General features: G+C 50.3%; 1 protein-coding gene across 1 annotated transcript in view; it reads left to right on the forward strand.

Moving 5' to 3' along the window:
* Positions 1-14568, forward strand: part of Tcerg1l (transcription elongation regulator 1 like) — a 254902-nt gene that overhangs the window by 218595 nt on the left and 21739 nt on the right. Inside the window, exon 14 of the mRNA XM_017801666.1 lies at positions 10132-10267. Coding sequence (XP_017657155.1) covers positions 10132-10267 — 136 coding nt within the window. The remainder of the gene's footprint in view (positions 1-10131; positions 10268-14568) is intronic.

The raw sequence follows: 14568 nt of genomic DNA on the forward strand, positions 1-14568 counted from the left end.
AGACCAAAGGCCAGCAGGGCAGGCAAGCCAGTGTGCACTCCTGACGAGGAGAGCTGCGTGAAAGGATGGTGTGAGGGAAGCAGGCTGGGTACATTCAGAACTCCTGGGTTAGACAAAGGACTTCTACCAAACCCAACAGCACTGGGGCAAGCCCAACAGTGAGCGAGACCAATGAGCCTCCCAATTACAAAACGAGCGAGCGAGCGAGAGAGAACTAGACCCCTAACCCTCACGTTCTTGGCTCCTGGCTCACACAGTGATCTTGTGACCAGCATTCCAGTACTGCTCATCTCTAGTGCAGCCCTCCACCCCCCAGATTATTTTGAACTAAATATCAAGTATTGCGTGTATTTTAGGTATAAATATTTCAAGATAATGACTAAAACATAAGCATTAAGAAATAGAACAATAGTGTTCTTGACGTCCCTCAGTGGGCCCCGGTCGTAAATCAAGTTTCCTTGATTGTTTTACCTTGTTGCAATTTCATTTTTCGATCACATCCCGGTAGAGTCCAGACCCTAGACGCCGCTGGTGCTTCTCCGACTACATTCCCTCACTTTATAGACTTTGCCCATTCAGTCCGTTCATTTTTGCTCTTTGTTTGTTGCTAAAGACAAAGAATTTCCTTACAGCACAGAGTGCTGCAAAGTCTGGGCCCGTGTCGTTGCACTCCTGGGGGTCACACACAGGAGATTCAGGGCTGGTTTTTGTTGGGCAAGAATGTCTAGGGGTGGCGCTGGTGAGCTCCTTCCACCAGGAGGCAGCCACAGCTGATTTGGAACACAGCCGATTTTCTCTGTCCATTTTTTCCTCCTGATTTCTAATTGCTGACATCTGAAAGTCTCTCATTGATTGCGCATGGATCCAGGGAGGTTAAAAAAGGCCCCTGCCTTTCTTATATTTAGCGCTTCATATTTCTTTCTGTTTTAAGTTTTATACTTCCTTGGAACCCTCTGTTCTGAGATGCATGTGCCTGGGGCCTGTTTCCTATCTCCAAGAGTCCCCAAAGGGATCCCTGGGGGCAGCAGGTAGAGGCAGGATTGTAGCGTTTGTGATTAGAGTTTGCTTTCCAAGTAGTTGATCAACCACTGTCTTCCGTGCCCTGGAGGCTTGCTGCTGGCCTCTGCACAAGGCCTGCTCTGGTTGAGGGTCTCCCTGGAGACTTAGTGCAAGTACTCCTTGTAGGCTGATCTGGAGACTCAGTGCAAGTACTCCTTGTAGGCTGACCTGGAGCATTTGTGCTGTAGGCAAGCTGTGGCCGGGGTCAGCCCCCCAGACCCACCTTCACGAACCCCCAATAAAATGATGCAGAGTCACGGTTCAGAAACACATCTGCTCATGGTTGAGGACCTCTAACTGCTGGGGAAACCTTCCAGATTTGACCAGGTGAAACACTGGAGCAGGACAGGGGGGCAGAGTACCTGGAAGAGCCACCACCAGGTCAGCAGTGATGACATCCAGGTTCAGGTGGTCCCAAGAGCTGGAGCTCCAGACTCACCAGGATTCTACTGCCAGCCAGAAGTGGCCAACATCATCGGCACAGCACTTACAGATCAGCCATTGCACCACGTAATTTAAATGCATGATCTCACTTACAGGGGTTGGTAGAGAACTGTAAGCTGTGTTCGTGTATTACTTTCTTTTCTTGCTGTGATAAAATACCATGACCAATTCAACCTATAGAAGGAAGAGTTTCTTTGGGCTTACAGTTTCAGCAGGGGGACTTCATAATGGTGAAGGGGCATGGTCACAGGAGCAGGAAGCCGAGAGAGCACATCTTCAATGGCAAACATGAAGGAGAGAGAGGGTGAACCGGAAGTGTGGCCAGGCTATGAATTCTCAAGGCCCTTTCCCAGTGACACACTTCCTCTAGCAAGGCTGAATCTCCTAAGCCTCCCTATGCTGGGAACCAACTGTTCAAATACCTGAGCCTGTAGAGGATGTTCTCATTCACACCACAGCCCCTTTTAAGAGGTGTTCCCACCAAGGGAAACATGGCCTCCTAAGGGGCAGTGGCCTCTGAGGGACAAAAGTATCTGCCCACTGATCCATCGGCATGCTGGAGGGCCCAGCACAGGTGTAATCCTGAACCCATGTATTGTTCTTTAGTTTACCCCCTGTACCTAGGAAAGACACATAATTGGGTTTCATAATCACAAGGTCAGAAGATGAAGGAAGGGATAAATAATTGTGACTATCCTGAAGACAAAACACGCAGGGCGACTACCCAGCCATGAGAGACTTGCCCGGCCTGGGGCACAGAAGGGGTTGGTGAACCCCAAGAACAGAACATTCCTTGTAAAACATCAAGGCCAAGAGGCATTCATGAGGAACCGGCAGAAGGGCTCAGAGTAGCATGGCAGAGGAGCATGGGAGGAGGGGGAGTGGAAGGAGGGGGAGTGGGAGGAGGGGGAGTGGGTGGTCAGTAGTCAGTCAAAGACAGCCAGCAAGCCTTGAAGTGGAAGCCAGGGGACAACAGCTAGAGGCTCCAGGTCAGCCCATTTCAGTTCTTCCAGGTGGGCCCCAGGCCCTGCTCATCCTGACCCCGTGTATCTGTACACTGGGCAGAGCTATCTCTGTGTAAGCCAAGCTCCTTGCGTGATCCCTACTCAAAGCCTGTGCCCACACCCCACAGCTTGGATTTTGCCTGTGGCCAAGATCCACCCTCAGGAGGCATCTATCCTGCTGACGTCGGGGGCTTTGAGTCCCCCTTTTTCTGGTTTTCCCAGAGTCCCAGAGTCCTAGATTGATGAGCCAACTGCCTGAAGCATGCTCCTACACTCTCAGTGTGGAGGCCAAATGCCAGACAACAGTGACGGCCCAGTGTGCTGGTCTGAAGATCACTTGTTACACTGCATGGTAAGATGTCTGCAGCCCCATAAGGCAAAAGAGTCACAGAAACTTTGATTCCTGCAGAATCTTATATTGTATCTAACATCAGAGTTATAGGCTAGTGGTATTTTGCTGATAAATTCCCAGCCATCTTTTCTGGAAGACAGAATAATTCTCCCCAGCCATTAAATCAAATAAAAGGCGATATGTTCCCAGATGAACAGAGGCTGGTGCTCAACTGGGGAAGAGTTGGTGTGGATTGTTAGAAGCTTCCAGAGGTGATGAGGGTAAAAAATTAACATCCCCATCACCATCATCTATCATCATCTTCATCATCATCATCACCATTATCACTGTCACTGTCTTTAGCACCATAATCATCATCATGACCATCATTGTCATTATCTTTATTGTCACAACCATCATCATCATCACCACCACCACCATCATCACCACCACCACCACCATCATCACCATCATCATCACCACCATCACCACCACCACCACCACCATCATCACCACCACCATCATTACCACCACCACAGGTCTTAGACTAGCACATCCCCTCCCCAAGAGTGGCAGTGAGCACTTGGGAGGCCAGCAATGGATATTTCTGGTCCCCTGCCAGACTATGGATTGCTGAATGGTTCCTTTGTTTATAAATGATATCAAGGGCTTATTTCAAGGCAGGCACTGTTCTGAGCCTTGAAGATGGCATGTTAAACTCATAAAGACCTCCATTTTGCCATGGGTCATTGAACTAGAATCAGAATGAGCCCCAGATCATGGTGAACTGTTTTAGAATAGCCTGGAAAAACGTGGAAGAGAAGCCAACAGCCTGGCTTGGTGTTTGTGGCTGTTGGGGGAGCTTGGGAGGGCCTCATGTAACCAGCTTAATTCTATAGATGCCAAATCCACCCCATCTACTCTTGTTGGGCTCAGAGAAGTGGATGGAGCTGATTTTGAGGGGAAATTTCCTCTTTCTTCAAAGAACTCATGGATTTTAAAACTACCACCACCACCACCACCATTATTATAAAGCCTACTATCACCTTCAAACTTCTACCACTGTTACCACCACAAACATCACTGCTACTACAATCTCTATTATTGCTACCAATACCATCACCACAACCACTTCCACCACCGCACCATCATCACCACCACCACCACCATCATTACCACCACCACCATCATCATCACCACCATCATCATCACCACCATCACCACCATCATCAACACATCATCACCATCACTGCCACCACCACTACCACCACGATTACCACCATCATCATCACCACCATCATCATCACTACCACCACCATCACCGTTATCATCAAATCAATACCATTTACAGACCACCCATTGTACTTAGTCATTTAAGCACAGTACCTCAGTTAAAGGGGTGATACTCAGAGAATTGTAAATAAACATCAGACATTTTAACTCTCATTTGCCTCTTACAACAAAACCCCTAACTGGTAGACACTTTCAGTGTTTAACTTTTAACTTTTATGGATAAAAGAAATGGAGAGAAGAAACACATCCAGGGAGACAGGACTTGTCTGAGGCCACATAACATCTCAGAGTGAGGTCCAGGAGTGTGCGACTGCAGAGGTCACACTGACTTGGTGCCTAGTCTTCTACCTCTCTACCCCACAGAGTGGATCCCATTTTTATTGCTACTATTTAGTATAAAAAGAAGGTGGCTGTCATAGTTAGCGTCAGCTGTCACCTTGACACACCTGGGAAGAGGAACTTCCTCCGTTGGACTGGCCTGTGGGTGTGTCTGCAAGGCACTTTCTTGGTTGAGGATTGGTACAGGCAGGTGGGCGTGGGCTGTATCAGAAGGGCAGCTGAGCGTGAACTAGAAAGCAAACCAGTGAGCAGCGTTCCTCCGTGGTCTCTGCTTCAGTTCCTTCCTCAAGTTCCTACCCTGACTCCCCCACTGATGGACTGTTACCTGAAAGTGTGAGATAAATTAAACCCTCTCCTCCCCAAGTTGCTTTTGGTCATGGTGTTTATCACAAAAGACAAACTAGGGTAGTGGTTGTGGAGGCTTCCTGACTCTCTGTCAGGTTTCCTAACTCTCTACAGAGCCTCACATGACTCAACAGAAGTGATAGACACAGTTTCCTTTAAAGGAAACAACTCAGCAGCCTTCAGTAGACAACATGGGTAAGGTCAGGATGGTTCCGAGGGTGGGGGCCTTGTCCCTGAGGAACAGGTATGTGCTGCCTACCTAGGGGGCTGACGTGATCTCATCCAGGAAGCACCCAAACCCCACTGTTCAAGAGTTTTATTAATCATCAGCAATTGATGAACTCACAGAAAGACTGGATTCCATGGGCAACCCCTGTCCCTACCCTCGATAGGGGCAATGGCTGAGGCTGAGTCTTGACCCTCTAATAACATGGCTGGTGCTCCTAGCAGGACTGCCTGGACCCCTGAGTCATCTTGCTGGTGGAAACTCAGGTGTGGTCTTGTCTAGAGTCTGGAAAGGATTTTCCTGTGGACAGCAGAGACCTCCTGTTATTCAGGATATTCCCAGAGTGCTGGAGCATCTCTTTTAGGAACTGGTACAAAGACCTGCAATATGCTATATCACGTATCAGGCCTAAGCCCTTAGGTTCCAGGCCACCTACTCTGCTCAACACCACACTGTTCACCAGCCCTGGGGAGGCTGGCAGTGTGTGGCTGTGGGCAGGCGCCAGTCATCAGTTCCGCTACAGGAGACAGATGGACCATGAGACAAAACTGAAGAAAGGGGCTGCCACCCTCTGGGAGTGCTGGTCGGTGACTGGCACAGCCTCTGGGAGTGCGGGTCGGTGACTGGCACAGCCCTCTGGGAGTGCGGGTCGGTGACTGGCACAGCCCCTGGGAGTGCGGGTCGGTGACTGGCACAGCCTCTGGGAGTGCGGGTCGGTGACTGGCACAGCCTCTGGGAGTGCGGGTCGGTGACTGGCACAGCCTCTGGGAGTGCGGGTCGGTGACTGGCACAGCCCTCTGGGAGTGCGGGTCGGTGACTGGCACAGCCTCTGGGAGTGCGGGTCGGTGACTGGCACAGCCTCTGGGAGTGCGGGTCGGTGACTGGCACAGCCTCTGGGAGTGCGGGTCGGTGACTGGCACAGCCTCTGGGAGTGCGGGTCGGTGACTGGCACAGCCTCTGGGAGTGCGGGTCGGTGACTGGCACAGCCTCTGGGAGTGCGGGTCGGTGACTGGCACAGCCTCTGGGAGTGCGGGTCGGTGACTGGCACAGCCTCTGGGAGTGCGGGTCGGTGACTGGCACAGCCTCTGGGAGTGCTGGTCGGTGACTGGCACAGCCCTCTGGGAGTGCGGGTCGGTGACTGGCACAGCCCTCTGGCTGGCGACTCGGCACCTGCAAACTGAGACAGATGGTGGGGAAGTTGGCCAAGCTGAGGGCACCTCTGCCACTGAGACCGCACCTCTGGCCTCTCACCAGCAGGGAGAAGCTCACTGACCACCTGCAGGGCCCTGGCTGCAGACCTGCTAGCGGCAGGAGGCATCTGCCTCCAGTGCTTTCTGCTGACCATCTTTATAAACAAGTTTGGTGAAAACAGAAGGGGCGTGCTAATGAGATTCACTGGCGCTACAGAGTTGGGAGGCAGCACTGGTGGGTCTGCGCTGCCCTGATGTTTGCTATTTCAGTAGAATGGATTCAGCAGGACCCCACAGCATCACAGACTTGAGCTGCTGGCATGCTAGGATCCTCTTGTCAGAACTACATAGCTTATTGCAAATAAAATCCAGAGACTTCCTAGGTTTGCCCCGGGGTGTGCACAGTGAGACGAAGCACCTTGAGCCCCCAAGGTGTGTTGGCCTTGGTGCGTTCCCCCTTGAGCAGCACTTTCGCGGGACTCTCACCCTTAAGTCCAAAGGGTCCACAGTGGAATCTCGTCCCTGAACCAGCGCCTCCCAGACTGCAGCTTCTGTCTCTACACAAGCTGGTAACCCCATGGCTGCCTGGGGAACCCTTCATCTCTCCCGTTCAATTCTGGACAAGTCAGCCGAGAGGCCCTTCTATTCCTGCAAAGTTGCCACAAACAGTAAGATGGTAGAAACGCCAGCCAGTAGCCCTCCCCAGTGATACCTGAACTGGGTGCTGCTATGCTGGGCCTTCAGCTCCGACCCTTTGGTGAGGCTGTGGCTTGGTATGCATGAACCAGTCTTCAGTCCGGGCCCACCAGACTGCTTCATGGATGGTTGATGTTCCTGGCTTTCCCCAAACACCTGGTGTCTAATACAGTGAAGGTCACAGTATAAGCATGTGGGTGCTGGGGGAAGGGGTTGGACGGCTCTGAGGGAATGACGTGCACCATGCAACAGCTCATGAGGTGGGCACTACCATCACCCCATATGCAGGCACCCAGGAACACGGACCTCCGTGGATTCGCCTAACTGACGTTTGAGTGTTGATCCTTCTAGCTGTTAAGTCTGCACTTCTTCCCATGCGAGTAGTATGAAAGCGTTGTCATTTGATGGGGTGTGTGGGTGCATCAGACTTGCAGCGCAAACTGAGCCTTCCAGCTTTCAGTGGGCAGCTGATTGGGGGTCGCCATTTGTGTGTCTGGGCAGCTGGTTTAGCTCTGATGGTGCTGTTGGAAAGATCTGAGTGCAGGATGAGTCTAAAAGATTGTGGGTGGCCTTGGTCTGTATAGCTGGCTGGGGTGAGGAGCAGGAGTCGGGGGAGAAACCCGTCTGCAGGGGTTGGGACATCCCCCCAACACCCCAACTAACAAGAAGCAGAATGCAGGCCACACGCAGTCCCTTAGGGTGAAGAGGCTCCAGGTGCTGATACCTAGATTGGGGGCCATCTGTGGTTGAGAGGTCGGACAGGACCAACCCTTCCAAACCCCACATTGGACTATGACGTTTCCCAAAGCAGGGTGTGGGTTAGCAGAAGCTTCTATCCGGTCATTTGCTCTACACCTGTGAGCAGTCAGCAGTACCTGGCATCAAACCAGGTGCTCAGGTGCCTTTCCTCCTTTGGCAAAACTTGGTATGAGCAGGCTTTACCATCAACGGAACGTATTCAGATTTCCCTTTGGTTAAAGGTACAAAGACTGTTCTACCACAAGAATCCAGAACTATGCTCAGCTGTTTTACATCTGCCTCTGACCAACCCCAGGCAAGCCCAGGGCTGAGCACTCTGGAAGACACTTGGCAGCTCTGAACAAAATATTTTGTTAGATAAAGCGATAACGGGATCACGGAATGTGCTCAAGTTAAAACAATACGAGCCTTGTTCCCACACTTCTATTTTGGGCTAATGAAAGCTTAGTACAAAGTCCTAATTATACCTTTGCAGTCTGGCACAGCTGCACATCTACCCTCCCCCCATATCCCACATCAGCACAGAAGCAAAGGCAGTGCACGCTCCTGAAACAGCTGGTCTACAAATAAAATTCACTCGTGGGTTTGGCACCACTTTGTTCCTGTGTGTACTTCGAGTTAGCTTGGAGTAGTCTGCATTGCGGAAGGGTGAGGGAAGACTTGAGAGGCACGGAATGCTGAACGCTCTCAGCACATGCTAGGTGCATCAGCTGGTGTGTTTCCACACAGCTATGTGTGTCTCTCCCAGGTGTGTTCCCACTGCTGTGGGCAGTATGTCTCCAGTGTTGTCTGCATGACCTAGGGCAGGAAGACAAGGGTCTGTGGGGGCGGCCTGGTGCTGGGACTGTCCACCATCACCAATTCTGCCTGTCATTTTAAACAGTCACTGGCCATGGACAGGTGTGGAGCACTGACTGAGGAACAGGCCCTGGGAGGACTCAGAGTGGTCAGGGAGAGGCTGAACTCAGAACCGCATGACGAGACAAGAGCGGGCTGTGTCCTCGGGGACAGGGGCGTCACGGTAGCCTGTTTGGGAGAAGCCAAGGTGAAGATAATGTATCAAATTTAGCCAACTATCTTCTTCCAGGCACAAGCTCCTAGGTGTTTAGAGAGGTTTCCAGGTGCTTCTAGAACAAGACTCAGAGCTATGAAGAGACCACGGTGGGGGTGGGGAGGTAGGCTTTCACCTGACGCATGGGCCAGCCTCGTTTTCCCCCACTTCCATCCTGTGTGGTGAGGGCATTGTGGAGTGTGGGGTCCTGCATCAGGCTCCGTGGATGACAGCTCCTGTGATTCTGTTCACTGGTGGTCACCATCTTCTCAGGACTAGGGTCTTTAGGCCAGGACTTCAATCCCAACCTCCCTGCAAGCACAGCAAAGCCGCTTGCCACCCAAGGGAAGGGCATTGTCTTGCCAGCTTGACTCAGAGTTTTCAAAGATTCTTTGTTTGTTTTCTTTCTCGTTTGTTTGTTTCTTTGAAACGGTCTAACTCTATAGTCCAGGCTGACCTCGCACTCATGGCAATCCTACTGCCTCAGTCTCTCAAAAAGCTAAGCTTACAGGCACACGCCACAACATCTGACTTTCTCTTTTTTGTGAGTTTTTAATTGAATTTTTTGTGTATTTCATATATAACATAATCAAACTTGATCATCTTTGTACCCCCTTCCCCTTTGGCACCTCCCCTAGCCCCCCACACACTGGAGTTCGTACATTGCATCATTTGTGTTAAGGCCTATCATCTCAAGTTATGTCCCTAGACATCCCTCAGTGCAAGTTCATCCACTGGCGTCTAGGCAGCCTATCTAGAGTCCCTCCCCCTGAGAAGACCAGCTCTTCCTTACCCAGCAGTAATCAGCTGCCAATAATTCTTCAGCTAAGATTGGGGCTTGTTACACATTTCCACGGTTCTGTGCTGGGGTTTTGTCTGCTTGAGTCTGCGTCAGTTTTGTGTATGCTGACACCATTGCTGTAGGTTCATATGAGCATGGTCCCAGAAGCCTGTAAGACTGTTAACATGAGGTCCTGCACCTCCTCCCTGGCTCCTACAGTCTTCCTGGCCCCTCTTCCACAATGGTCCCTGAGCCCTGGGTAGGTGGAGTTTGATACAGGGGTCCTCTCCAAGGGCTTACACTCTGCAGACTCTTCTCCATGCTTTGACCGCCTGTGACCTTTGTGTTCCTGGCCTCTGTTTCATGAAAGAGCTTCATTAAATGAGAACTGAGAGATGTCTTAGTACTCCCTCTACCCCTTGTTCAATGCTCGTGAGCCTTAGGTATAGAAGCTGCATTGTAGATGTGCCACTTAGGCCTGGGCAATTCACAGACAATGTTTGTGACCAGTTGTGGAACGCTGTAGTCTTGGAGTCCCCTCAGAGGGGTTTAAAGTTACAGTGAAAACTAGATGTCCTCAGATGTGGTTAACTCTGAGTCTGTGTCCCTGAAGGACGGAAGGCTGCGAGACCCCAGGGCCGGAGGAGGCACAGCGAATGGACACGGGCCCCCAGACACCACCCTCGCAGATTCTCCTGCCCCTGGAGGAACGTGTGACCCATTTCCGAGACATGCTCCTGGAGAGAGGGGTAAGAGCCCAGAGCAGCTGGAAGGGGACTGTAGGGAAGAAGGGGCTCCACAGGGACCTCAGGAAGGGCCAGTGTTCCCTGCTGTGCATGTAGTTAGCCTGAATGACATTTAGGAACTAAAAGTTTTGATGCATGTGCAAACCATCAGGAGAAGCTGCCTCTACTTTCTGTCTTAAGGTATGTGGGGTCCTCCATACCTATATGATGGCCCCTGGGGGTAGGCAGAGGTGACCGTGAGAGGGAACAGCCTAACAGGACGGTGTGACAGGTACCACCGGCCTTTGTGAGAAAGATTCCTGCCGTCACCAGCTCAGACCAAGCTGCAGGTCCTAAACCCCAGGAACACCCCAGACTCCCACACCTCCTTGACTAATGAGATGATTTTTAAATAAAGCCATTTCTGAATCTCATTTTGAGTGGTGGGGACTCCGAGTGAGCTCCCTTCCAAGGTTGTCTAGTTCTGCTTTTGAGTAAAACAGGGCCATACAATGTTGTAGCTCAGTTGGGTTTCTTCAGAGTGCGGCTGAACACAGAGGGCATGATGAAGTCTGTGTGTGACAGTGATGGTAGTGAATGCGGTAATGGTCCTGTGACTCCAAAGCAGATTCTGAAACTCGGCAGCTGCAGGGCCACGTCCCGGCCCGTTGTCTCTGCAATAGATGCAGTGGGCGTGGCAGTCCAGGCCTGGGAGAAGATGGCACAGGCTGGGCTATCACACCCAGGGCAGGCCAGTCCCAGCTAGACTCTGGGTGCTGCCAGGGACAGGCCCTCGGGACTCTAGGAGTAGGAGGGTGCTCACCTGCCTGGCTGCTTGGTGGGCTCTAGGAATATGAGCATGAGCATCTCTTTATCTGGATGTCACTCATAAGCAAAACAAAGCTCTGGGCCTCAGAAACTGGAAGGGGACATTTTAATTAGGCCAGAGGTGACCATGAGAGGGACTCTGGTAACTCACGCGTGTCAGACCTAGCAATGGACGAGGGCTCACCTCTACTGCACGAGTCTTCAATTGGATCCCTTCCCTCAAATGTCCTCCCCAGGTTGCCATGGAACATTCCAGGTCAGCTGCCATCCCTGCCATGCTCCAGCTGCTCTGGGTAGGCCAGGCTCCAGGCAGGTAGGGAGTCCCAGGGCCCCCAGGACTGTGGAACCATCTCCCAGGAATTTCTAGGGTGTCCCATGGAGGATGCTTAGGAGGAGCTGGCATCTCGTTCATGTACTCCTGGTTGGCCTGATCAGAGGAGCTTGTCCAGCATGTGAGGAAGGACCATGCTCTGGAGGGCCTGTTGCTTTCCAGACTCTATACTCCTGCTCCACAGAGCTGCAAAGGGATGCGGAAGGGGTCTTTGGGGGAGTGGAAAACCCCTGTCCTTCTCCCCTGGGGCTGGGATCCTGAGCTCTGATTCCTTGAGATGCTCTCACTAACTATTAGACTGTCTAGTCCTCCTCCCTTACCACTGAACAACTTCCCACCAAGAAGACGCTGCAGAGATTTGTCAGTCCGTTCCGCAGGGCCTAGCCAGTCGGTTCAGTTGCCTCTCCTGAAAGATGAGATCTGTCTCCCACTGTGGCACTGTGAACGTTTTAAGACTTTATTTATTTACTCATTCATTCATTTTTTCATGTTTGTGTTTTATGAGTGCATGTGTGTGTACACATGCATTTGTGCAGTGTGCGCACATGCAAATGTGCACATATGTGGCACAGCATGCATGTGGAGCTCAGAAGACACCCTTGAGGAGTCTGTTCTTTCCTTCCACCATGTGGGTTCTGGGGATTAAACTCAGGTCTTCGGGGTTGGCAGCAAGTGCTCTTATCCGTGGAGCCGGCTCTCCGGCTCTTTGAACAAAAATCTACTCCATTCTCTTGTCTGATTTTCTACTCAGTTTGGAAACCCTCAAGTCCAATGTACCAGCAGCGTCTTATAGTCACATATGAACATGGAGTGGGGCGGGGGCCAACACTGCCTTCCCAGGCAGAGCACCTAGTGGGCTGAGCTCCAGGACTCGCCACTCTACCGGAAGGACTTTGCTGGAGGGATTTTGCTGTAAGATTTGCAATGCATGCTTGACTTTTGGGGGTGGGTGATTCATTTCACTTTGGTTTTATGATGCTTATATGAAAAACAGCAAGATCAACAGCCATACAAGAAGCAGTAGGGCAGTCCTGTGCTGACCCCAAAAGGCCTTGAGGGCCCAGCAGCTCAGAAGTAGGAAAGGCCAATCCAACTTTACTGCTTTGCCATAAAGCAGTGCCAGTCAGTGCTCAGGACTCTAAGAGTTTATAAAACATGCCAGCCAGTTCTGTTGCTCCTGCTCCTGAGGATTTGATAGCTGAGTCCACAAGACTTCTAGTTGCTTTAAAATGAGCCATAGAAAGGTTAGGTTTTTATGGACTGAGCGATTAATAAGATTTTTATATAGTGTTTGTTAAGAACTTAGTTCAGAAACTTATGCTTATGGAGTGATGAAATTGGGGCTCAGGGATTTCTTATACTTTCAAAGGGTAGGACTTGGGTTTTCCCAGGGGATTCGGGACAGGGTGGGGCTCAGGAGCAGACAGGAGATGGCTCAGTGGAGATGTCTGATTTGTTTATTTGGTTTTTCTACTAGTACAAATCATAAGGGAGCTTTCTTTTAGAACTCTGTTTAATTGTAGAGCAGGCTGTTGATTTTCTCCTGCCTGTTTAGATGAGTCCATAGGAGACACGGTGTTCGGATTGTCTCCTGCAGCACCCTTGGAGCTCAGCAGCATTTATCCAGGACTAGAGAAAGAGAAGAACTTTCCAGAATGCTGGACCATGATGCAGAGGTTCAGAGCTATCCCTGAGTCCTCTCTGGATCTGTCTGTGGTGACCCTTGGGCAGCTCCCCAGCAGGGATGAGCCTCAGGGACACTGGCTAACACTACAGCCAACTCCACGAGAGGCCCTGGGGTTTGAGACCATAAGTGTCTCAATAAGAAAGGGATTATTGACAAGTATGCTCATGGCACAGTGGTTACTGCTCACACTGGACAGCTAGCATCACCAGAATCCTTGTGAGACTGCTGTGGATAGCCTGGATGAGACAGAGGCTCCATACTTGGGTGGGTCCTCAGCTCACAGGTGGAAGGCACGTGGTGCCCTTCTTAAGCATCTTCATCGTCCTCTAGTCTGTCATGTCTTGTTTTCCTTCTTCCCCAGACACATAAGCATGTGGCCCTCACTCCTCTAGAGAGTTGTAGGCACTGGGCCAGGATGGCACTGAAAGGAAGGGCTTGTTGTCGTGACCAGGGGAGGTGTGGCCATGCATAGGCGCTCTGGGGTAGGCATCCGTTCTCTCTGCTGGTCCCTAAATCTTCTGGGAACTCTGTTTCCTCCATGTTCCTGGGGTGGGTCTTCTTAGTGCCAAAGGCACATAGAATTTTGTTCATGAGGTGAGATGGCACTATACATACACTGTGGAGGCATACAATGATTTCAGCACGCCTTCCACTTGGAATTGTGGCCCTGGTAAGGAAAGAATCATGCCACAGGCAAAGAGAGGAAGCTTGAACCCAAAACTGTGGCCTAAGTTTGATGCAAGCCACTTAAAGATTCACTTAAAGATTATAGTAACAGAATGTCACATTCAGTGTTTATCACAGAAAATTCACAAAACGTGAATATGCCTGATGATTTGTTAGATGGTAAATTAATCAGTTTACAAGAGTAGAGAAAAAAAAAGCAACACAAATCCAACCCACACTGTGTTTTCTAGAAACACTATTTAGAGTCTGGGATGTAGTTCAGTCGTTGGGTACTTGTTTAGTATATGCAAGGCCCTGGGATCCATCTCTGGCATCACAACAATAGAATATAAAATTAAATTAAAAGAGAATTTTAAAAGTCAAGACTAAAGATTTATCTTATAACTGATACTGAATTGCATTTGAACACAGCTAAAGCAATTTTTACCATTAATTTCATAAGGTTCAATTTAATTTACAAATTTATAAACTGCTTATTTTTAACTTTTTTAATTTTTAAATTTATTTTTATTTTATGTGTATGAGTTTATTACCTATATGTGTGTAAGTGCACCCATGTTGTTCAGTGCCCACGGAGGCCAGAAGAGGGCTTTGAATCCCTGGAACTGGATGGTTGTTAGCTGCCTTGTGAGTGCTGGGATTCTTCAAAGCTGAGTCTTCTGCAAGAGCGGCCTCATCTCTCCATCCCCAAACTACTTGTTCTTATAAGAGGTTTTATAATTAAATTAGTAGGAACTCTGGCAAAACATTCTCTCTCTCTCTCTCTCTCTCTCTCTCTCTCTCTCTCTCTCT

The sequence above is a fragment of the Nannospalax galili genome, unplaced genomic scaffold (genome assembly GCF_000622305.1).
Source record: "Nannospalax galili isolate Female #2095 unplaced genomic scaffold, S.galili_v1.0 scaffold1223, whole genome shotgun sequence".
In the NCBI taxonomy this organism is placed as follows: domain Eukaryota; kingdom Metazoa; phylum Chordata; class Mammalia; order Rodentia; family Spalacidae; genus Nannospalax; species Nannospalax galili.